Source organism: Dermatophagoides pteronyssinus, unplaced genomic scaffold (genome assembly GCF_027571235.1).
Source record: "Dermatophagoides pteronyssinus isolate colony J.1.1.1.1 unplaced genomic scaffold, Derpt_VIB-CSIC_2022.12 sq0035, whole genome shotgun sequence".
Classification (NCBI taxonomy): domain Eukaryota; kingdom Metazoa; phylum Arthropoda; class Arachnida; order Sarcoptiformes; family Pyroglyphidae; genus Dermatophagoides; species Dermatophagoides pteronyssinus.
Window position 1 is genome coordinate 296181 of NW_027461559.1, and position 23820 is coordinate 320000.

The following is a 23820-nucleotide window of genomic DNA, read 5'->3' on the forward strand; positions in this document are numbered from 1 at the left end:
GTTGTTATGTTGTTTACCAACCAGAAACATTAAAAAAAAATCATATGATGGCATATACAGAATACATAGAGAAAGTGAATACTGGAATCTTGACTGGAAAAAAATGACAAACACACACACTTTGTATTAACAAGATTTTTTTTTGATGGAAAATGTTGATGACAAGACATACACAAACACCGAGAGAAATACATTAAACATTTGGAAAATTGAATTTTTGTTTTTTACTTACTGAAAATCAAGTGTCAGATCCATGTGTGTATGTGTTTTGATAGGGTGCGGCATATAACGGCGGTGGCAAACAAATGATGATGATCTTGGTTTGAAATGAAGTGTTTGACATTTTGGAGAATTTGATTGACACAAACATACATTTTGGACATGTTGAATATTTCTGCTTGTTTCTTGATTCAATAACTGATCACTTTTCAATTGACAAGATTCTCTGTGTGTGTGTGAATCATGCATAATGATTTTCAAATTTTGAAAAAATGATTTTTTTTTCAATTTTTGAAAAAAAAAATAAAATTAGTTCAAAATTTTTTCCAAAAGATGGCGTAAGAAATTGTTTTGTTTTTTGTTTTGTTGATTTTGAGGTAGTGGTTCTATTTTATGTTGTATATAAATGTTGATATTACGGATAGCAATAACAGACAACATGAATGGACAACAACAACAAGAAGAAGGAGAAAGAGGAACATGTCTTCTTCCATTTCTTCTACCACTTCTTCTTCTTCTTTTTTTTTTCGCATTCGAAATTCATTCGAATGTTGGATTCATCGTCGTTGTCCTTTGTTGTTACACACCGTTATTTGGATTCAAACTTTTCATTCGAATTGGTCGTCGTCGTCGTCGTTATTCGCTTTTTCCATTTTCACCGGAATCGGTTTTTTTTTGTTTTGATTTAAAAAATCATTTTTACAAATGGCATAATAATTATTCTTGAGAAAAAAATAAATTTCTTCGTTATCATCAACGTCGTCTAGCCAAGAAATTCTTGCGATTTTTTCTGTGCTTATGTTTCTTATGGTAGAGTTGGTGGACATTGAAATATCTCGGTGTTTTTTTCGTTTTGTTCAGTGATTTTGTTGTTGTGTTTATCGAGATAAAATGTTTTAACAACATTAAATTAATGTGATGCTAAAAAAAAGTAACAACAACAAAAATATAGTGATCAACAACGACAACAACAAAATAATTCGTATCAATCGGAAATTAAGAATCAACAAACAAACAAACAACAATGCTCACCTCAACAACATCAACAACAACAACATCATCATCATCAAATCAATATCTAAGACCGGAATATCTACCACCGGTTTCAAGTCCGGTAAGTTTTGTTTTTCATCATTTCGTTTCGTTATTCAATTCTGCTGGTGTGTTATATCCTATGGATGGATTTTATTTCTGGTCGTGTCAAACAAACAGAAAAAAATTTGTCAGTAAATTTATTACTTTTCTAACCCAAAAAAAAGCAAACGAAAAGATTTATTATTCGATTAAGACATTTTTAGTTTGTTTGTTGGATGAATGAAGAAATTTTCTTCGTTGTTTTGGTTGTTCTTGAATTCTTGAATCATTCTTGTTTCAAATTTTTATCGTTGTTGTTGTTGTTGTTATTGAAGAAATAATCACGAAATAATCATTGAAAAAAAACCTGTTTTGTTATCTGAATCGAAACAAAAACAAAAAAACATCGGGATATTCATCATGTCAATCGCGGTTATCGGTTGAAATCGGACACACACACAAGAAAAAAGAAAAAGAAAATTATCGGCGACGACGTCGTCTTTCAAACGACGGCGACGATGATGATAATTTAGTTTGCTCTTGTCTGATGATTATTTGATTTGATTTTTTTTGATTTTCGGTTCGGTTCGGTTTCATAGAATACAAACATACACACGAGACCAAAGACAAGCCGCCAAATCATATTTATTTTCTTTTTTTTCAATTAATTTTTGTTTTTGTTTTCCCTGCATTACTATTATCATTGATGAAATATTCAGCAATAATGATAATCGTCGTTGATCAAATTAACGCCTTTTTCCCTCTCCCCCTCCTCACTTCTTGATGATTTTATCATCTTTATTTTTATCAAGATAAAGATATTTTCTTGTCTTTTTGAAAAAATGTTAATTTTGTATCCAACTAGAGAGAGAGAGAGAGAGAGAGAGAGAGAGAGAGAGAATCAATGATAATCATTGTTTTTTTCCTTTTTCGGTTGTTGTTCTGATATCGAAAAAAACAAAACAAAAACGTTTTTTTATCAATCAATCCATTGATTGATTGATTGATTGATTTTTTTTGTGAAAAAAATTTGACGCCTGTCAATAAATTTGATTCATTTTTTTCTCCAGTTTGTGTTGTGTGTTGATTTCTGATTGACATCTTGATAGTTTTTGTTGTTGTTATTTTTTTGATTGATTTGATTGATTGATTGATTGATCAATATATCATTAGATCTGTTTGATGGTTCTTTCAAATGTCAATATTGTTGCTGAATTTTTTTCTTTTTCCCCACTTCTCATTTTTATTCTTGTACTGAGATTTGATGAATTTGATGTGTGTTTGTGATGTCAATCAAACAATTTTTTTGTTTTTCAAGTGTCAAATCAAAAACTGAAGAAATCATCATCAAACATCCCGCTCTGTATTATTTATGAATTTTTTTCTTTTTGAAAAAAATTTCTAATGGAATGTTGCTGTTTACGAATATAAATGTTTAACGCAAACACAACACATCAAATAAACGCGATACCATTTACAGTCACAAAAAAAAACGACAAAATGACGCCATCAAAACTACACCACTATACGACGACGACGAAGGATCATCATCATCATCAATGGTTGATGATGTTGACAGCCTCGTCAATTATCATCAACATCAAAAAAAGAAAAGAAATCTTTACAAACATATGAATGAGGATTTCATTTCATTTCATCATTTTGACTGACTGAATGACTGACTGAATGATTGAATGAATGAATGGATGGTGATGATAGCGAATAATAATAATAATAATGATGATTATGATTGACGGTGGTGGTTGATGGATCCTCACTGTGTGTTTTTGTAAAGATTTTTTTTTTTTTTGATGAATGATTCTCCCATTCGACCTGTGATCTTTGTTTTGTTTTGTTTGTTGAATCGAATGTTGATCGATGATGATGATTGTCGTTTGATTGATTGATTGATTGATTGATTGATCGTTTGGGATTGAAAATGTTGTACCGAACAACGAAAAGAGTGGAGAAAAAAACATTTGATATCGATGAATGATTGGCATAGTGTTATTGATGAGATAAGGTGTATGTATGATATGATGGTTGGTAGCTGCCGCTTTTTTTCTTTTGAATTTTGTTAAGGATTATAATGCGTGGGTGAATGAATCAAATGGAGATGTTGTTATCGTTCATTTCAATTCATTTTATCATCAATTTTTTTCTACAATTTCTTTGATCACTTTTGATGGTCATAATATTTTTATAATCTTGTTTTTTTATATTATTCCTGAACACTGATTGAATTGACCATCAATTGGTTTTTCTTTTTTCATTTGATTTGCGATTGATTGATTGATTGAATGAATGATTTTATTCGCGTTGTTGTTGTTTATTTTCTCTATAATTTTCTTTTTTCTTCTATAGTGATTCTCTTGAATTCAACTTTGCTATTTTGCATTTTTTTCTTCTCTCTATGTTGATCAATCAATGATGATGATGATGATCGATGATGATTATTATTATCATTATCATAATCGAAAAAAAATTCTTCATCTTTATGAAATTCAAATCGATTCGAATCGAATAACAACAACAACAACAACAACAACATCGATTGATTGATCGATTCCGATGAGCACAAATTCTCTTTGTTCTTGATCATCGATCATTTGACACTATGATTTTTTTTTCTGCTTCTTTCTCCACCACCCAATCCATCCACCCCCATTCAAAATATTGCCCTCCATATCCATCATCCGGTCTTGTTTATTTATGGCTATCCACCTCCACCCCCACAAATTCATGCACCCGTTCTTCTTTCAAAGAAAGGTCCCCCCTCTCTTTCCGTAATTCGGATGTCATTTATTGTCATCCATAAATTTTATTTCATTTTTTCTTTCTTCCCCCTCCACCACCACCATCATCATCCCCCACCAATCTAAACAAATAATTTATTGCTCCCAGAAAAAACAAAAACAAAAACAAAAAAAAATTCAATGATGAACATCTATCATCATCATCATCATTATGATTGGTTCATATTTTTATTTATTCTTCAAACGAATATAAAATTCTTCTTCTTGAATGTAGACTTCAATGTTTTTTTTTCTCTGTTTGAATATTTATTATGATGATCAGCAGCCACAGCCACAGCCAAAATGAATGATTTTTTTCCATTTGCTGCTGCTGCTGCTTTGTTCCAAAAACAGCCAACCAAAAAAAAAAGGAAAAAAACATCAACAATTTGATTGAGCATTTTTTTTTGCTTTTGCTTTGGCAAATTCGTTGTTGGTGGGTTGTTGATTATGATGGATTAGATTTTTTTTTTTTGCTGTCAATGTTGTTGTTGTTGTTGTTGTAAGCTTAATTTATAAATGTTAAAATTGAACGAGGAGGTGGGGGGAAGGAAAACGAAAAGGGCAAATAATAATGATGACAATAATAACAACAACAACAAGAATAATGTTCCTCACCCTTATTTTTTTTCTTTGAATATTTTCATTTCATTTTTCGTTATTCAAAGTTATTTCTAGTGAAGAACGAACGAACGAAAAAGTCATCAATCAAATTAGAAAGAAGAAATTTCTAGAAAGATTTCCTTTTGATTTTTTTTTTTGTCGAATCGAATCGAAATGATGAATTATCGTGTCCGTTGTATTTTTTCTTTTGGTTGTTTAAATAATCAAAAAAAAAACCTTTTTTTCTGTTTTGTTTGTTTGTTGAATACATAATTGCAACATCAATTGATTGATTGATTGATTACTTTGATTGATGATGGTTTTCTTCATTAAAAAAATGATCGATTTTTGTTTGTTTGTTTGTAATGTTTTGATCGATGTAGAATCTTCTCTTTACATCTGTATTTGACAATTTTAACTTTTAAAAGTTTTCAAGTTTTTTTTTCTCCATTGATGATGATGATCAAGATGATGATAAGAACAAATCAAATAATTTCGACATTCTTAATGTTTAATGTCCATATTTGATCATTCATTCATTCTGTCATCAATCATCAATCACCATCATTGATGATGATGATCTTCAACCATCATCTCTGCATGTGTTTTGTTGTTTTTGTTTGATTTTTGATTGTCGCCGTTGTTTGTTTATTTTAAAAAAACTAAAAAATCCTTCTTGTAATTTGAATTTTTGAATTGATTGATTCATTCTAACCTGAATAACATCTTTTTAAAAAAGAAAGAAAAAAGAAAATAAACATCAATTTTCCACACAAACACAAACACTGTTTTTCGTTTTTTTGAAAATGATGAATTAATAATGAATTTGTTTTTGTAATTATCGTGTTTTTTTCTATTGGTTGTCCCGTTTTGCTTTTACAAAGAAAAAAAAGTTTAAAAGTTGAATTTTAAACTTTTTTGATTACAGCAACAAATTTACCTGGAGCGTAGGTGGTGTATTAAAATACATTATTCAATATATAATGTGTGTGCGTGTGTTGTGTACTGGAATTGAATTTCCAAACAACAACAAAAATTCGATCCCATTCAATATTAAAATCAATCGATCATATTAGATTTCAAAGACCAAATGAATAATAAATCTTTTTACCTATTTTTTTTCCAAGTTGTTATAATAGTAGTTATAGTAATGTATCGCTTACATATGTGGAAGATGGATTACATTCGTTATTTTATGACAAGCATGAAATAGTGAAACAGTGAACGAACGAACGAATTTTTTTTGTATTTTTATTTTTCCATTCAATTTTCATTATAACCGATCCAAAGTTGAAATAGATGGATCATCATCATGTTTTATGCTAATGAAAAAATTTTTCTCATTTTTCATTATGAAAAAAATAAAATTAACTGAGATTTTCTGTTGCTGTTACGTTGTGGATGGATAAAAATGATCGATGTTTTTTTTGTTTGGTTTATCCATTTTATCGTTTGTCGTCCATTATGTGTGTGTGTGTGTGTTGTATGTTTATCTAGTTATATCTGGTTATATTCTCTGTCATTTCCATAAGTAATTCATCAAACAAAAACATGAAAAAAAAATCCCATTCATTTTAAATAATAATGATAACATTGTTTAATCGAAACACATGTTTTTTCATTTTTCTAATTTGATGGATGATTTTTGTTGTTGTTGTTAAATCTCTAAATTATTATTATCAACAATCGACATTAATTGATGATGATGATGATGATGATTTTGTTTAAAAGAAAAACAAATTATATCAATACTATCACGTTTTTTATATATGTTTTATAATCAATAAATCTTTCCTTTGCCTATGGAATCATTAAATGTTTTTGTTTGTCGTTTTCGTTGTCTATAATTTCTAAATTATCAATGTCAGTATAAAATGAAATATACGTGTAATTTATAACAAACTTGTTTATAAAATAACAAAAGTTGATTATTATTATTATTATTATTTTCTCAGGGGTCACACACATATAAATTAACGGAGGTGTGTGTGTGTATTTCATACACGTATAATTAATAATTTTTACCTGCTTACTTACTGAACGTTAATAATTATTATTTCAAAGTTCAGAAAATGTTATGTGTTTGTGTGTGTCTGTGTGTATGTTTTTCCCTTGTTATCATCATTATTATTATTATTTCAACAAATGATGATGATGATGATGATGATAAACTTTTACCTAAATAAAAATATGGACATGAAAACAAATTAATTCAGAGTTTTTTGAAGGTGAAAGTTGTTTGTTTGTTTGATCGAAAGTTGCCACTATAAAATTGATTGTTTTCTTCAACTAGATCAATCAATAATTATCTCTTGCCTTTGGTTATTTTAGCTGGGGAAAAAAATTTGTTGTTTTTTTTCAATCATTTTCTTTTTTTACCTTTTTTTTCGCATTTTGATCCATCGATTAATCATACATTTCATTCATTTCATTTCATTTCAACAACAATCATCAATCTTCAAAGATCATTTTTCATTTTGTTAACAGAAAAAGAAGAAGAAAAAATGAATTTCAAACACACACACACACACTGAAAATGCACGACTAAATGATAATCAGATAATAATGTATAGACACAGATGTATGTGTTTGGTTGGTTGGTTGGTTGGTAAGAAATCGATTAAATATCGATTACAATCACCAAAAAAAAATGATCATTTATTATGTAGGAAAAAAAAGAAAACTTTGTTTTTGTCGTTGTCAATGGTGGTTTTGTTTTGTTTTGAGGATCTGAAAATTGAACGAAAGAAAGCAGAATAAAAGGTGTGCCTGTTATTGACAACACACACCGATAATCATTCATTCATTCATTCATCATTTTTGTTCCATGAATCTTGGCTGAAATATGAAGAAAGTGATCAATTTTCATTATGATTTTTTTTCTTTTTTGCTTAAAAATGAATTTTCAAAAACTAAAATTAGTTTTTTCATGAAAATAATCACATGATATTTGTTTTCAGTTTAACGATTTGATCATCATCTTCCAGAATATTTTTTTTTTTTTGTAACTGATTATGCTTTTTGGAGTGTAATGATTCTTGATAATGATGATGATGATTAAATGATTCATTCATTAGCTACCTTTTACAATGCATTTGTGTTATAAATTACAAATGATAATAGGGTGAAATGCATTTTGCAGTTTTTTTTTTGAGTTGATAAAATGCTGTAATCAAAACAACAACAACAACAACAGAATCATTTTTAGCTTGAAGGCATAAATCATTTTTGATTATTGTCATCATCATTATGACCAAGAGAGAGAGAGAGAGAGAGAGAGAGAGAGAGAGAGAGAGAGAGAGAACAACGCCAATCACCTTAAATAATTAATCATCAAATAGATTTTCAACGATTATTATTGGTTGGATGCAAAAAAAAACATTAATGTTTGCCTTCAAGACAATCCACATTTATTACTTATTACTTTTTTTCCCAATGATGTGATTATCATGATGATGATGATAATGATCAAAAACTTGCAACTCACTGAAAAAAAACCAGTGAAAATTGGGTGGGCAATTATTATTATTCAATCGATAATCAACAACAAAAAAGGCGCCATTTTCAATGATGATGATAATTTAATGATAATGATTGTCTTTAAAAATCATCATCATCATCATCATCATTATAATGATGATTTAATGCAAAACAAAACAGAATAATAAAAAGGATTGTTTTCTTTTCAACCATCCGTATTTTCCCATTTACCCTCTCGATCCATCCATTATCATTTTTTTTCTTTTTATTATAAGAAAAAGTTACAATTTAATAGTTTGGTTGAATGACACAAACCATAGATGTTATGATTGATTTGCAAATAGAAAAAGAAAACAACAACAGCATCATTAAAAACAAATTAGAAAAAAAAAGAGAATCATTCTAAATTCGTTTGTCTGACTGTCATCATCATCATAATCATTTGTCCATGTGTTTTGATGATTGTTGAATTTTCCCAAACAAAACAAAAAAAATGTTTACCAAATAAAAAAACGAAAAATTTCCCATTTGAAAATCAATCAATCATTATTAGAAATGAAATGAAAATTTTTATAAAAAAAATTATTAATGAGAAAAAATGAATTTTCAGTTTTCAGTTTTCAAAAAAAAAAATCATGGCCAGGTGAATGTGGAATGATTCATCAAAATGAAAAAATTGATTGATGATCGATTGATTCGATGGGAAAAAATACAAAAACAACAAACAAACCGATTAATTATAATCAATTTTGATTTTATTTTTCAATTTTTAATATGATGTCATTCAAATTTGTTTTTGTTTTTTTTTTTCGTTTGTTGCTATAAGAATATGTAATTAACCTGCCATTGAAAATCTAAATAATTATTTCATTACTTTGATTATTATTATTATTATTAATAATTTTGTTGTTGTTGTTGTAACAATTGAAAACTTACTTGAATATAAATGTTTAGATTAATAATAATAATAATTTATAATCAACATTTATACTGAATGAATGATTATCATATATTCATTTTTTGTTCATGATTAATTGCTTAGGTAATTGCTATCTGTAAAGTAATTTATTTGATATATTCGTGGCTGTCATAACTTTTTTTCTTGTGTTGAAAAAAATGTGTCATTTTTTTCTTCTTCAGATTTATCATATAATTCGTATACAGATATAGAGAGAGATAGAGATGTAGTGATAGCCTTTATCTCTTTATCAATCTATCTATCTATGTATGTATCTTCGTGTGAATGAACATGGCAATTTTTTTTCTATATTCTTTCTTTTTTTTCCCTTCTTCCATATAATAAAACTTTGATTTATTCATTCGTTTTTCATTACATTTCATTTCTGTTCTTTTTTCCATATTAATAATCATCTTGATTTCTTCTGTATTTGGCAGTTTTTCATTACATGTATGCATGTTTGAATTGAATTGAATGTAAAATGAAATGAATTGAAATGAATAATGATGGTGATCAATTTCAATCAAATGTCTGTATTTTTTTTCACCTTTTTTGTTGTTGTTGTTGTTGTTGTTGACACCATCAATATATTGATTCCCTGAAGCTCTCTGCTTGTTCGCTTGTATGTAATTTCATTTATCGTTCAATTCGATTAATTTAATTTGATTTACAGATTCATTTTGGAGATGTTAAAAGTCTTGCTTCGATCGATGATGATTATGATAATGATTATGACAGAAAACGTTTTTCAAATATGAAAACAACAACAACAACAGAAGAAACAAACATAACTGAAGATAAATCTTTACTGACAATTTGTAATTTATCTATTTATCTTTTCTGGCTTCTCTTTTCACTGATTGAAAAATTGGATTTTATTATTATTATATCTAAATCTACGTTTGTTTTCGTCGTAAATAAAATCTTTTTTTGCAGATAGAAAATATGATAATAATAATAATGATAATTTGTTGATTGATTTATGATCGAAAATAATAATAATCAACCTTGTTGCTGTTCGTTTTTCTGATTTGTTTACTGAGATTTTAATCTCTCTTTTAATCACACTATTTTTTGAATGATAATTTTTTTTCGATGTTTGCAGGCAATTTATAATTCGTTGAAACAAAAATTTTGAAACATTCATTTACAATGATATTTTCAACAGTTTCTTTTTCTTTTCATCTGAATCCATTATCAATGATGTCAATCAATCAATCAATCAACAAAAACAGCAAAAAAAAATTGATTAAATTGAGATGGAAATTTTTCTACTAATCATCATTGGTTAGGTTAACCACTACCATCATCATTTTCACTGGAAACTTTTTTATTTCACATTTTTTTACGATCAAAAATCAATAAATTTGTTTTTTTTAAATACATATGTTCAACATCTATCTGATTGAATCCGAATGAAACTTAGAAATTTTTATGATCATCATCATGGGACAGAGTCACAGACATATCATCATCATCATAAAACAAACCAAATGTTCTGACTATTTAAAAAAGAAAAGAAAATGATATGATCCATATAAAAAATTTATGGAAAAGCAATCCTATACACATCTTTTGTGTTCTTTTGATGTCTGATTTTGTAATAAAAATGTCAGATAAAAAAAAAGTTATGATTTTTTTTCAAAAAAAAATCATCGTTTGATTTGAAAGAAATTTTTTTCTTCTAAATATCATCATCGTCATAAAAATAGAATCCTATATGATTGAAATTCAATTTTTACGACATTTTCATCATCATCATCATCAATTTCCAATGATAAATAATAATAATGTTGTTGCTGGTTTAACAAACAAACAAACAGATTGAAATTATTATTATAACGACAATGATAAAATAAAAAGGTTATAAATCACATAATAATAAATAATGATGATAATATTAATAAAATGTACTCATCATCATCATCATCATCATCATCATCGTAATCATGATAATAACAAAATAAACATTTAAAATGTATTTTTCATCATATAATCGTCATCAATAGCCACACACAAAAAAAAAAAAAAGAATGACAAGAATTTGAAAATCAAAAAAGATTAGAAAGAAAGAAGCAAACTAGATAAATTATTAGTGAAAAAAGAATTGATTATAACTTTTCAATCTTGATTGACAAGTAATTGATTGTCGTTTGTATATAAATGGTTGAATGCGAATGAAATTATTTGCTTCATTAGATAGATAATTTTGTCATAAATAATAATAAACATTTATGAAATCAATGAATGATCATCATCCGGATAACAACCACCTGATGATCATAATCATTATCATTGATAGTGATGCAATTTTTCAAATGATTACTTTGAATAACGACAACAACAACAAAAATTAACGATCCATAATGATAATAAAATCATTCATTCATTCATTTTGTTTTTGACACAAATTGTTCCTTATTATCATTATTCCTTTTTGGTTCATAATAATTTTTTTTCTTTCTTTATTGATATGTTATTTAGAAGAAATCATTTAGAGTCTAAATTTTAGACAATAATAATAATAATTTTTCAATTTGATTTATGATGGTGCATGGTGGTGGTGGTGGTGGTGGTGGTGGTGTATATGACCTTTATGGGTGATATTGTTTTGGTACATAAAGAAAATTATCATGTTGTTGTTGTTATCGAAGGCCCCGGGTGTATTTGTTGATCGAATATTGTCGTTACCTTTATATAGTTTTTTTTTTTCTTTTACCTAGACACAAACAATAAAAACACACACACACACACACAGCAGTAATAATTCAAATCAAACAGGTATTATTATTATATTTTATGTGTTTTTTTTTCAGCACAGTTGTTGTTGTTGTTCAAATCACAAGCTTAAATAATTCAATGAAATTACATTATACACACACATATATAATACACAAATCATCTTGTCTCATTGTAATATTATTTATTTTAGACATTTATATGGATAATAATAATAATAATGATAGTGATAATAATGATAATATAATTTATGACACAACTGTGAAATAAAACACCCATCATCATAATCATATCTTTTACGGGGTTAATTTTTGTTGTTGTTGTTGTTGTTATTATCGGTTGTTTGGAAGCGCAGACCAGGTAACTTCGCTTCCAGGTAAGGCATAGTCACTTATATTCACTTATGTTTACTGTTGTTTTTTTTATATATATGAAAAGGATAACATATTTGGAAGATTTTAACACGTGTTTTTCATTTGCACAATGCAAGGCAATGGTGTGTATCAAAATCCAAAAAAATCTGATCATTTTACATTATGTATCCTGTGTATATTTCTATGTTCGTGACAAGTTTGTTTTCAAAAAAAAAATCTATTTTTTCCCCTATGATTGTCAATTGTTAATGGTGTAATTCTAACGAAAGAAGAAGAAGAAAACAAAAACAATTTAAAAAAAGCTAATAAATTTTTTTATTAACTTTTTTTTTATTACTTTAAAAAATTTTGGAAAAAGTTTTTCAATGTGTTTTTTGCCAGAGGAAAATTATATCATTAAAATTTCTTTTTCATTTATTCATTTCATTATCAACATATTTAGCAGTAAAGTTTTTTCATGGCTAAAATGAGAAAGAAAGAGAGAGAGAATGATAAATGTTAATAATAATAATAATAATATAAAAACTTGATTCTAAAAATAAGAATATCATATTTTATATACGCGAATATATAAAAAAATATCGTAATTTTTTTTTATTACTCAACATGGATTTTATTTCGGGTTATTTTATAACTTGAAACACACATACACGCATTTACCATTCCATTTGATTCGATGGTCGATGGTCAAAAATCATCATGTTGTTAGGTTATAATTTTTTTTGTTTTGTTGGTCAAAATCCATTGATAATATTATTATTATCCATTGACCAAAACGATAAAGATTTTCTGTTGTTGTTGTTTGTTGCTGTTCTGTTTTTTGTTTTTAATGTAGCTATCAAATGTTGTTGTTGTTGTTGTTGTTGTTACTGAAAAAAAAGTAAAATAAAATTCTATACGCGTGTAATGTTCATAGGGGAAGGAAATGATGGTGGTTGCTGATGTTGTTGTTGTTGTTGTTGCTGATGATGATGATGATGATAATGATGGGCAATTTTATTACTATTATATAGCCTGTTTTATTATTATTATTATTATTATGATAGGATTATTTATTAAAGTAATAAAATAAAATAGAAATAGAAGAAAAAATGAAATGAAATAAATTAATATTAGCCATAATAAATTATCCGAAATAGTGTGTGTGTTATGTTCAATGTGTAACGTTATATATGAACCCTGAAAATAGTAATGATATAAGATGAAAAATATAGGTAGTTAAAGTTTGTTTTTTTTTACTACTTTTTTTTCATCCATAATTTTTTCGTTCGTCGTTGTTGATGGTGGTCATAACTTTCAACTGACTAGAGATGATGATGATGATGATGAAAAAAAGTCTAGAATATAGAAATGATTACCCGAGAATAAAAAAAAAGTTATAAAATTGTTATCGTTGTTGTTGTTGTTGTTGTTGTCAAAGATGGAATACCAACCGACCGACCAACAACAACAACAAAATTTTATTATCATTTTACATTGCCTGTGTCTCTGGCTTTTACCAGCTTTGTAGGCAAATCTTTAATATTGATGATGATTTGAAAATGTGGAAACGAAAAATCACACAGGTTCACACAATGATCGATCAAACAATTGTTAATCAAATTGAAATTTATTTATGATGATAATAATGATGTATGATCCATACATCAAAACCAAAATAATAATAATAAAATCACAATTACGATCACGTGTCGTTGTCCATTGATTATTGATATGTTTGATGTTTCCGTTATTGTGTATATTGCCGATGACAATGAATCAATGAATATTAACGTAACACAAATCATTATTGGATTTTCTATCTGCTTCTTGCCTCCTTTTTTATTTATTTATAGTCGAGTTCTTTTTTTCATTTATTATTTAAAATTTGAAATTTTCTTTGGAACAACAACAACACATGTCTAAAAAAATTTGAATTGAATCTAATCTGATCTGTATTCCTTTTATCTGTTTGGTTGTTGTTATTGTCATTGTTGTAGTTGTTGTATGTAACACACACACATTATAATTTATCACTTTTAACCATTCATTCATTCATTCATCATTATTGAATGATTTATGCCTTGTTTGTATATTTTTTTTTGTTTGTTTGTTTGTAGATTTGTTCAAAATGGTTTTTCGTTTTTCTTCTTTCACTCATTCATTTTGATATCAATCGATCCATTATACTCCTTTTTTTTCTTCTTTTGAAATTTCTTTACAAATTTTTCAAAGTTGTAGTGTCGTTGTCGTATATAAAGATATATTTAAATTCTTATTTGATCAATTGGTTTTTTTTCTCTCTCTCTCCAATTCTCCACTGTAATGTCAATGTCATAATGATCAATTGTGCTGTATATGTTTTAGATAAATTGATCAATGAACCGCATGTTTTTATTTTCTGCTATCCCCGATAATTTACATTTTTCAAAGAAAAACTTTACAGGAACAGCAAAAAATTAAAAAATTACAAAGCCATCATCCGTTTTAGGGGGAGGTCATACATTATCGTATCGGAACAGAAATTGTCAATTTTGATACGGTATGATATCCAAATGTGAATGAATGAATGAATGATTGAGAGATAGCCAGAATATGATGGACCAAAAAAAAAATGAACCAAAAAGTGGATTTGAAAGCAATAATATTTGAATTGATTGACTTGACCCTTGACTAAATATATATGTTGTTATTATTATCATTAATATTGCTTGACCATCATGATGGCGATCATATTTTTTTTTTTTTGTATGATGTATGCGTGGGTGTATTTAGGATATATATTTTCTTCCATTTTAAGATTGATTGATCAAATTTTGGTGTGTGTGTGTGTGTGTGCGTATGTTTTTTTTTTTTTTTTTTTTTTTTTTTTTTTTTTTTTTAAAGGAGCGTAACTCCAAAATTTTATTTAATATTATAAAGAAAAAATAGAAGAAATTACAAATAGTAGAAAAATTATTTATAAATGTGTGTTAGTGTTTTATGTTGAATCTGATATGTTGTTTTGTGTGTTGTATTTTAGAAGTTGTGTGTTCGTGTTCGTATATGTTTGTATTTCTTTGCAAAATTCTGTAAAGTGTTGTATTGATGAGTTTGTTTATAATTGTTTTCTTTAATTGCTTTCTAATTTTTTCTCGTGTGTGTAAGGGTAGTGTTTTTGATCGGGATTGTTTTGTAAGCGGTGTTGGTGATGATATTAGTGAGATTGATGATACAACTTTCTATGTTTTATTATGTTTCTAAGTTGTTGAAAATTTTGCGCGAAACCGGTGGCATTAGGGGGGAGTAGTGTAATGTCCATGTAGCTGCTACGTCCGTAATTGTGTTGATAGGTGGGTGGGGTTAGGTGTAGTGAGGACTGTAAGATCGAATTGATATATTAGTTCAGGGATTTGGAGCCTAAATAAAAGATTAAACACAAGTGTGTGCGTATGTGTGTTTAATCTTTTATTTATTTGCCGAAGCGATGATCATCTTCTTCGGTTCCATATAATTTCATTTTCTTTTCCCCACTCTCTCTCTCTCTCTCTCTCTCTCTCTCTCTCTCTCTCTCTCTCTCTCTCTCTCTCTCTCTCTCTCTCTCTCTCTCTCTCTCTCTCTCTCTCTCTCACTTTAGAAAATCGATCATTCATGGATCGGATTTTCTTTTCTTTTTGATCATCATCATCATCATTTTATTAATAAATTACCCTCCTCTCGATTTATTTTTTTCTTTGGACTTTTCATCCGAAATTTTTTTTTCTTTCTGTTATGTTATTTGACACCAATTTGATTATGAACCATATAATACAACGAACATACATACATTTATCAAATGAATAAAAGCAAATGATAAATTGATTGTATATTTTCTGGTTCTCCATTTTTATTCAAAAAAGTAATATTTCTTTTCATTCAGATATATTAGCCACACAGCATATTGCCCATGTTGTTATTATTGTTTAGTCACTTGGAAATGACTGATCGGTTTCTTTCTTTTCAGCTTGGGCCATTATCATCAAATTGTTGTTGCTGTTGGAATATCATCAATTTTACCAACAAAAATACAATGGGCAAGAAACAACCATATTTATGACACATTTCGTACATATATACAAAAACCAGAACTTATAATGTGTTGTTGTTGTTCATAGAATTCCAAGACAATTTTTTTTTTGCTGAAAAAAATATAAATCTTTATTCAGCAATGACATTATTTTTTTTGAATACACAAAAAAAAATTCCAGAAGCGGTCTTTACAAATACATTTTCTTTATGCATTTTCTTCGTAGAAAAACGAAAAGAAAACCTAAACTACGTGTGTGTTTTTGTGCTTCACTAAAACTGAACGTAACAAAAAAAATCGATCGATCGATTTCTTTAGATCAAATAGATCCAATTTCATCATTGTAAAAAAAAAGCAAATAAAATCCATATAAATGGGATATTATAACACATTTGAATAACTTTGAATTTTTATTATTGTTATTATGTTTAGTTTGACTAATTTCTTTTCTTTTTTTTTCTCTTCAATTTGTTTAGTTGGACGCAAATAAAAGTCCATTGGCATTATTAGCAAAAACATGTTCAAATATTGGTATTGATCAACCAAACAATAATAATAATAATAATAATCTAAAATCATTGAATAATAATGGAACGGCAAATTTATCCAATGGTTCATCATCATCATCAACATCATCAAATAATTCTTCCAATAGTAATGATTCAATAAATCATAATCATAATCATAATCGTCGTACGACACCGAAAATAAAATCTAATGATTATTTTCTTGATCATCATCAACAACAACAACAACAACATCACAATCATCATTCAAAGCTCAATTTTAAGCCTTATGAAACTAATAATAATAATCATCAACATCATCATCATAATAATCATAGAAAATTAACAAATGAAAGAGATAAATCATCACCATCAAAATCATTAACTTCGCCAAATTCTTTAAATAATAAAGTGCCATCACCAACATCATCGGATAATAAAAATTCATCATCATCATCATCATCGGCACAACCAATCAGTTATACTAGTTTAGGTTTACCCGATATGCATAAAGATTCATTGGCTGCATTCTATAAAGCATATGGATTTTTAACACCAAATTGTTGTCCAACAACAACAACATCTGGAACACCATATCCAACATTAATGCCACCACCGATTGCATTGGATAAAACCGGTGCCTATCCATCGATATATCCACCAACACCACCGGCAACGGCTGCTGCTGCTTTAGCAGCATATAATTATTCACAAAGACTTAAAGGAATAATACCAGCTACCGGTACTGTACCTAATCCACATTGTCGTGATCCTTATTGTGGTGGACAATGTAGTCCACTTCATCATAATAGTCATCATAATCCATTGGCATTGGTGGCCTTATCATCATCTTCGACTTCTTCGACAACAACATCTCCTCCTATTTCTGTTAATGGTACGAATCATAGAACGGAAACAAATGGTCATTCATCTTCACAAGCTTCTTCAAACGGTTCATCGTCATCATCAAATTCAGCTTCAAATACACCATGTACACCAGCAACATGTCCAAATGGTTGTAATCAATGTGAACATCAACGTTATCTAGCCACATTGGCTGCCGTATATGGAAATTCATTTGCCGCTTTGGGTGGTGGTGGATACGGTTTATTGCAATCATCATCGGCAGCAGCAGCAGCAAGTAATGCTTATGCATCATCATTGGCAGCTGCAGCCGCATTACAACAACATCATCAACGTATGATGGCAGCTTTAGCCGCATCAGCAGCACCAACAGCTACAACAGGAAATGTTTGCAATTGGATTATTGGTGATAATCATCATTGTGGAAAACGTTTCAATACAAGTGAAGAATTATTACAACATTTAAAAACTCACACATCATCAACGTCAACAAATAATATCAATGATACATCTGCTAATAATCATAATAATAATAGTCGTAATCAAAGTTCATCATCACCATTAATTAACAATCATCAACAACAACAAAATTCACCATCAATAGGTGGAACACCATCACCATCGGGTAGCCGTACAGGATCATCATCATCAACGGCCAGTCCATCATCATCATCTCATAATCATCATCAACATCATCATAATACTAATAATCGTTATCATCCTTATTCAAAATCAATAAATCTATCAAATGGTAATTCAAATACAGTTACTACATCATCTGCTTCAGGTACAACTAATGTTTCATTAGCATCATCGCTACCTCCTACATTGATGCCATCATTATTTGGTCTAAATGGTTCAACAACAAATGGTATTGGTTTATATGGTCATCAACAACATTTAACTGGAACAACATCACCATTTACAGCTGCAGCAGCAGCAGCAGCAGCTGCTGCTGCTGCTGGTTTACCAACATCATCCGCATCAAATTTTTATTATCCATTTACGTTGGCACCACCACCAAATTTTCTTGCCGGTCGTATTGGACCACCGGTACCACCATAAAGTTAATTCTTCGAAATAAAAAAGGAAAAGAAATGTTCACACACACAAACACCTTTCAATATGATGATTGCCTTTTTCTCTAATTACACCTATATGTCAATGTTGTTTGTATTTTCTCTCTCAATTAACGCCATATTGATCTTTTTTAGTTATTATTTTTTTTCTGATTGATTGATTGATTGATTGATTGATTGATTGATTGTATAATCATTTTTTTTCTCACTTTAACTTGTAAAATATATTTTTTTTTCCTGTTTTTTTTCTTCTTCTGTTCCTGGTGTATTGATTATCAAATAGTTTGTATGTGTGTGTTTGTGTTTCTCAATGTAATCAATGTTTTTTTTTTGTCAAATGTCAATCAATCAATCAATCAAGATTGTTATGAAACAAATGAAAATTATGTAATCAAAAAAAAAATCTTGCTAATTATTAATTAATTAACAAAATAAAGTAATTATTTTCCAAAAGAAGAAAATTGATGAATTTTTTTTTCGTTGTCTTTTTGGCAATTCAAAAATCCAAGTTGCATATTTCCGTTGATTATTTCGTTTCGTGTGTTTGTGTGTTTGGGGTGTAAATTTGATAATGATCATCTGTGTTGTTGTTTTTTGGTTGTGGATAATGGAACTGAAGTAGGGTGGAAAGTCAAAAACATAAAATGATGAAGAAACTGTTTTGCTGCTTTAATTAATGGACTAATTGGTAGATTGTGTCTATGTCTGTGTATGTTTAGACTAGAATTTTTTAGAGAAATGTCTTGTGGTTGAATCACTGTGTGTCAATTTATGATCCAAATGTTGTTCAGAGTTTGCCTGTTTTTTTTTGGTAAAAAAAAGATGATTTTTCTTCTTTCTGCTCTCGAAAGAATGATTTATGAATTTTTTTGTTTGTTTGTCACACTCGTTTCTCCATCCATATATATTATGTCCAAAATGTCATTTTCAAAAACGATAATTTGTGTCATTTTTTTTCCTTTTCGGTTAATTGTATTCATTAAAAACGTTGGTTGATTATTGTTTGGTTGAATAAATTGATAGAAAAAAACAAGTGATTTTTTTTCTGTTTCCAATCTTCAAGCCTGGTTTCTATCGTTTAACTGTTGTCTTTCCGTTTGTTTTGTTTGTCGCTTTGAACATTTCCATCCACACATATGTTAAATATAGCTAATTTGTTGGCAACATTTGTATCATGAATGCAAGGCAAGGCAAAATGAAAAATGATGATGACATTATTCTACCAGTGTTTGCTGAATATCATTTTTTTTCAGATCAATCAACATTTTGAAGAAGAAGAAAAAAATAACTGTTTTTATGTGCGGCTTCTTGTCTTATCTTTTCTGTTTGTTTTTTTTGCACACTTTAAAATTCCAAATTTTGATACATACATGCAGACATTTAGACATTTAAATATCTTTGTCTTAATCAATTCACTGGATTTTTAGTGGTTTGCTTTTTTTAAATCACTAGTTCGCTGCTTCTTTTGATTTTTTTCATTGCACCATTTTATCTTCAATGATGGTGAATTTGATAAATTTTTGGAAAATGGAATTGCCAAAAACTAAAAAATAAAGATCATAAAAATGGCTGAAGATTTTTTTTTCTTCTTGGTCGGTTGTTTCGGTAAAAATATCAAAAGAAGAAGAAAAAATATCAAATTACGGTGATCATGAGGATGATCTTTTTACATTTCAAAACTTTACAACAAAATCAAATTGTAAAGAATATGACAGTTGATATAAGGATTTCTTCTTTTTTTTCATTCTTTTTGGATGAACGTTTGATGATTTTCTAAAGACAATGTTTGATGATGATGATGATGATGATAAATCAACGAAGTAAATAAAACAGAAGTAATATAGAAGGAGAGAGAGAGAGAGACTAAATTCCGGTGTGCAATACCATACACACACACACACAACTTCTATTCACAATCAAGAAACGACACTACTTTGACGCGATACTGTGTGTTTCTCCTCATGTTTTTGAACTTTTGTTTCAACGTACTTTGTTTATTGGTTGGTCTGCGTGCAATGCAGAACAAATATTTCTTCTCGGTCACTGTAGCAAATGCCTCAGTTTTCAACACCGAACAAAGGACTGTCCCAGTCAGAGTAATAAAAAATGTAAAAATTGCGGCATTTCATTTTCGGCCTCGCGTATAAACAATCAACAATCCGAATTTTCAATACATATCAAAAACTGTTCATATTTCAATTGCTGCCACTGCGCAGAGAAAAATTTGCCAGCAGATCATCCTGCATTAACTGATCATTGTCCTCTTTACTGTAAAAGAATCAAAAATACGTGGGATAGAACATGCTTTGACAACTCCACTAAAGTTCAATTTTTTGATAAACCCCCTCTTGCCGATACATCAACAAGCAACAATCTTAACAATACCCCTCCCTCCCCTAATACACAGCCTTCCTCTTCCCTCACCCTAACCTTCGTTCATGGACCCTGTAAAAATAATACAACTGAACCTTAACCGCAGTACAAATGCTGCCAAAGAGCTTGTTGATCTCGTACAAAAATCAAACCTTGACATTGCTCTCTTACAAGAACCCTCCTATGTTAACCATCTCTTCCCTTCCCTACACACTGCTAACGTCGTTCGCCCCCCCACACTAGACCGTCCACGAGCAATCATTGCAATTTTTAATACTGCAATAAAATTTGAACAAATTCTAATACAATCCGGCGACATCTGTGCGATTAAAGTCACCTCAAATCAACAAGAATTTCTAATTCTCTCAGTATATCTCCCCCCCAATTGCAGAATTGACGGTCATCTTCAACACATCGAAAACATCCTCTCCCAACACAACGACACACCCATTTTCATCAGTGGAGACTCTAACAGCAGCCACACTCTATGGAACAGTAGCGCCGACTCTCCCAGAGGCTCCCAAATCTTTGAACTGATCTATCATTTTGATCTCACTGTCCTCACTACACCTAACCCCACTTACCAACACAATGACGGACGTAGCAGTTACATAGACATTACACTTCTCTCCCCCAACGCTACCCGCTTCGCGCAGAATTTTCAGCAACTTCCTCACCCTACCTATTCAGACCACACACCCCAAACATTCTCAATCAATGTCCCCAAACCCATATTTTCTACTCAACCTTCCACCTGGAAATTTAATGAAAACAACTTCCTCTGGAATGTTTTTTCTGAAAATTTTGACAACAATGAAATCACCTCCCTAATTAATGACATCGACAATGCAACCACACATGAAAACATAGAAAGTTGTGTCATTAACCTCACTAATATCATAACCAACACCGCCTACAAAACAATCCCGATCAAAAAACACTACCCTTACACACACACGCGAAATATTTACCGCACACACGAAATCAGTATCCTTCACAAAGACACCAAACGCTTCAAAAACAAACTACACAAAACTACTAATCCCATTCTAAAGAATATTTACCGAACAAAATACTGCGATCTGAAAAAAAAGCTCACCTCCCTTATAGCCCAACAATCTGAGACTGATTGGAAAAATTTCATTCAAAATGAGGACAGATCCCCCAATGTATGGAATAATACATACAAATTTATCAGGAACAAGCTGAAAGACAAAATACACACCACCCCTATTCTATCCAGCGTTCGTTCCCCAGAAGAGATCGTTTCCCTCGCCAATTCCCTTTTCCCTTCTGATCCTACACTCTGCACCCCTATTCTCCCCCCTAGTAACACTCCTTTATCCTTTCCCCTATTCCAATTCACACTACTCATAAATCAGTTAAATCCAAAAAAAGCCCCAGGACCTGATCACATTACCAACAACATGATCAAACACCTTCCTTCACAAATGATCTCAGCACTACATCAGTTAATGTTAAAATGTCTCTCGTACGGTTATTTTCCAGCGACCTGGCGCACGTCATACACACGCATCATCTTAAAACCCAACAAAACAGATCATTTCTCCCCCTCCTCCTACAGACCCATTTCCCTCACCTCCCACTTATCTAAACTATATGAGAAAATCGTACACATCTTTCTAGTTCGTCATCTTGAGTCCAACAACCTCATTCATCATTCTCAACACGGATTCAGAAACAACAAATCGTCAATCTCCGCTCTCAACAAAATTATCACCGATATCGACAATTTAAACCATAAGCACAAAGCAATCATCTCCATCGATTTCAAAGGAGCTTTTGATAATGCACCACACTGCAAAATTCTCAACGAAATGAATAATCTAAATTGTCCCTTTTATATAAAATCTATCGTCTCGCACTATCTTAACAACAGAAACATCCACATAATCACCGATCATCACAACATCATTCACAATCCACTGGGACGTGGCTGCCCACAAGGGGGAGTCCTCTCTCCTACCCTCTGGAACATAATCATGAACAGTCTTCTCAAAAAACTTTCAGAAACGTATACCTGCACAGCCTATGCAGATGACCTAACCATCATAGCATCCGGTAGTTCTGTCCTCAACCTGGCTCTACAAATCAATGGAATCACCAACACCGTCAGCAACTGGTCTAATGACAACTGCATACCAATCAATTATCAAAAATCCAACGTCCTCCCCATTGCCCGTTCTCCTCCTTTCATCGAACACATGATCAACATCAACATCGTCACACAATCCAAAAATTCTTGGCGTTACTTTCACATCAAATCTAAAATTCGACAAGCATGTACACAACAAAATTTCACAACTGTATAAATATTTCAATATTCTTAAAATTCACATCTCACACAAATACGGACTCACACAAACACGCAGACACATATTATATAAATGTCTCGTAATCCCCTCCCTACTATATGCTTCTGAAATATGGAGCAACAGAATTAATCAAAACACATTTCGAACACTCAGTACATTTGATAACGCACTCCTCAGGAACACACTAAATGCATATAAATCCACACCAATAAACACAATACACTTATTAACAAACACACCTCTAATCAAAGATGTAATTATAGTGAAGACAGACACATACAATAACATACAAAACCTATCAAGAACCAATATTTTTAGACAATTAATCCAACAACAAGCACAGAACACGATTAATACACACATGAAACATTTATATGATCAATGTACAAAACCTTT

General features: G+C 29.9%; 2 protein-coding genes across 2 annotated transcripts in view; both read left to right on the plus strand.

The window, feature by feature from the left end:
• Positions 1-792: 792 nt before the first annotated feature.
• LOC113797562 (uncharacterized) lies at positions 793-19101 on the plus strand. Its single transcript, XM_027347967.2, has 2 exons — positions 793-1333; positions 16743-19101. Exons 1-2 carry the CDS (start codon positions 1244-1246, stop codon positions 18699-18701), a joined length of 2049 nt encoding a protein of 682 aa, XP_027203768.2. The 5' UTR covers positions 793-1243; the 3' UTR covers positions 18702-19101.
• A 4216-nt stretch (positions 19102-23317) lies between these two features.
• The window catches only part of LOC142645980 (uncharacterized), a gene marked incomplete at its 5' end in the record, with an annotated part of 927 nt that continues 424 nt past the window's right edge, over positions 23318-23820 (plus strand). Inside the window, one exon of the mRNA XM_075823725.1 lies at positions 23318-23820. This exon is cut by the window's right edge and continues 424 nt beyond it. Within this exon, the coding sequence (XP_075679840.1) occupies positions 23318-23820 (503 nt within the window).

Coding starts and splice junctions, on each gene's coding strand:
- LOC113797562 (XM_027347967.2), top strand. CDS start 1,244: ATGCTCACCTCAACAACATCAACAACAACAACATCATCATCATCAAAT. Junction 1,334..16,742: donor TACCACCGGTTTCAAGTCCG/GTAAGTTTTGTT, acceptor CAATTTGTTTAG/TTGGACGCAAATAAAAGTCC.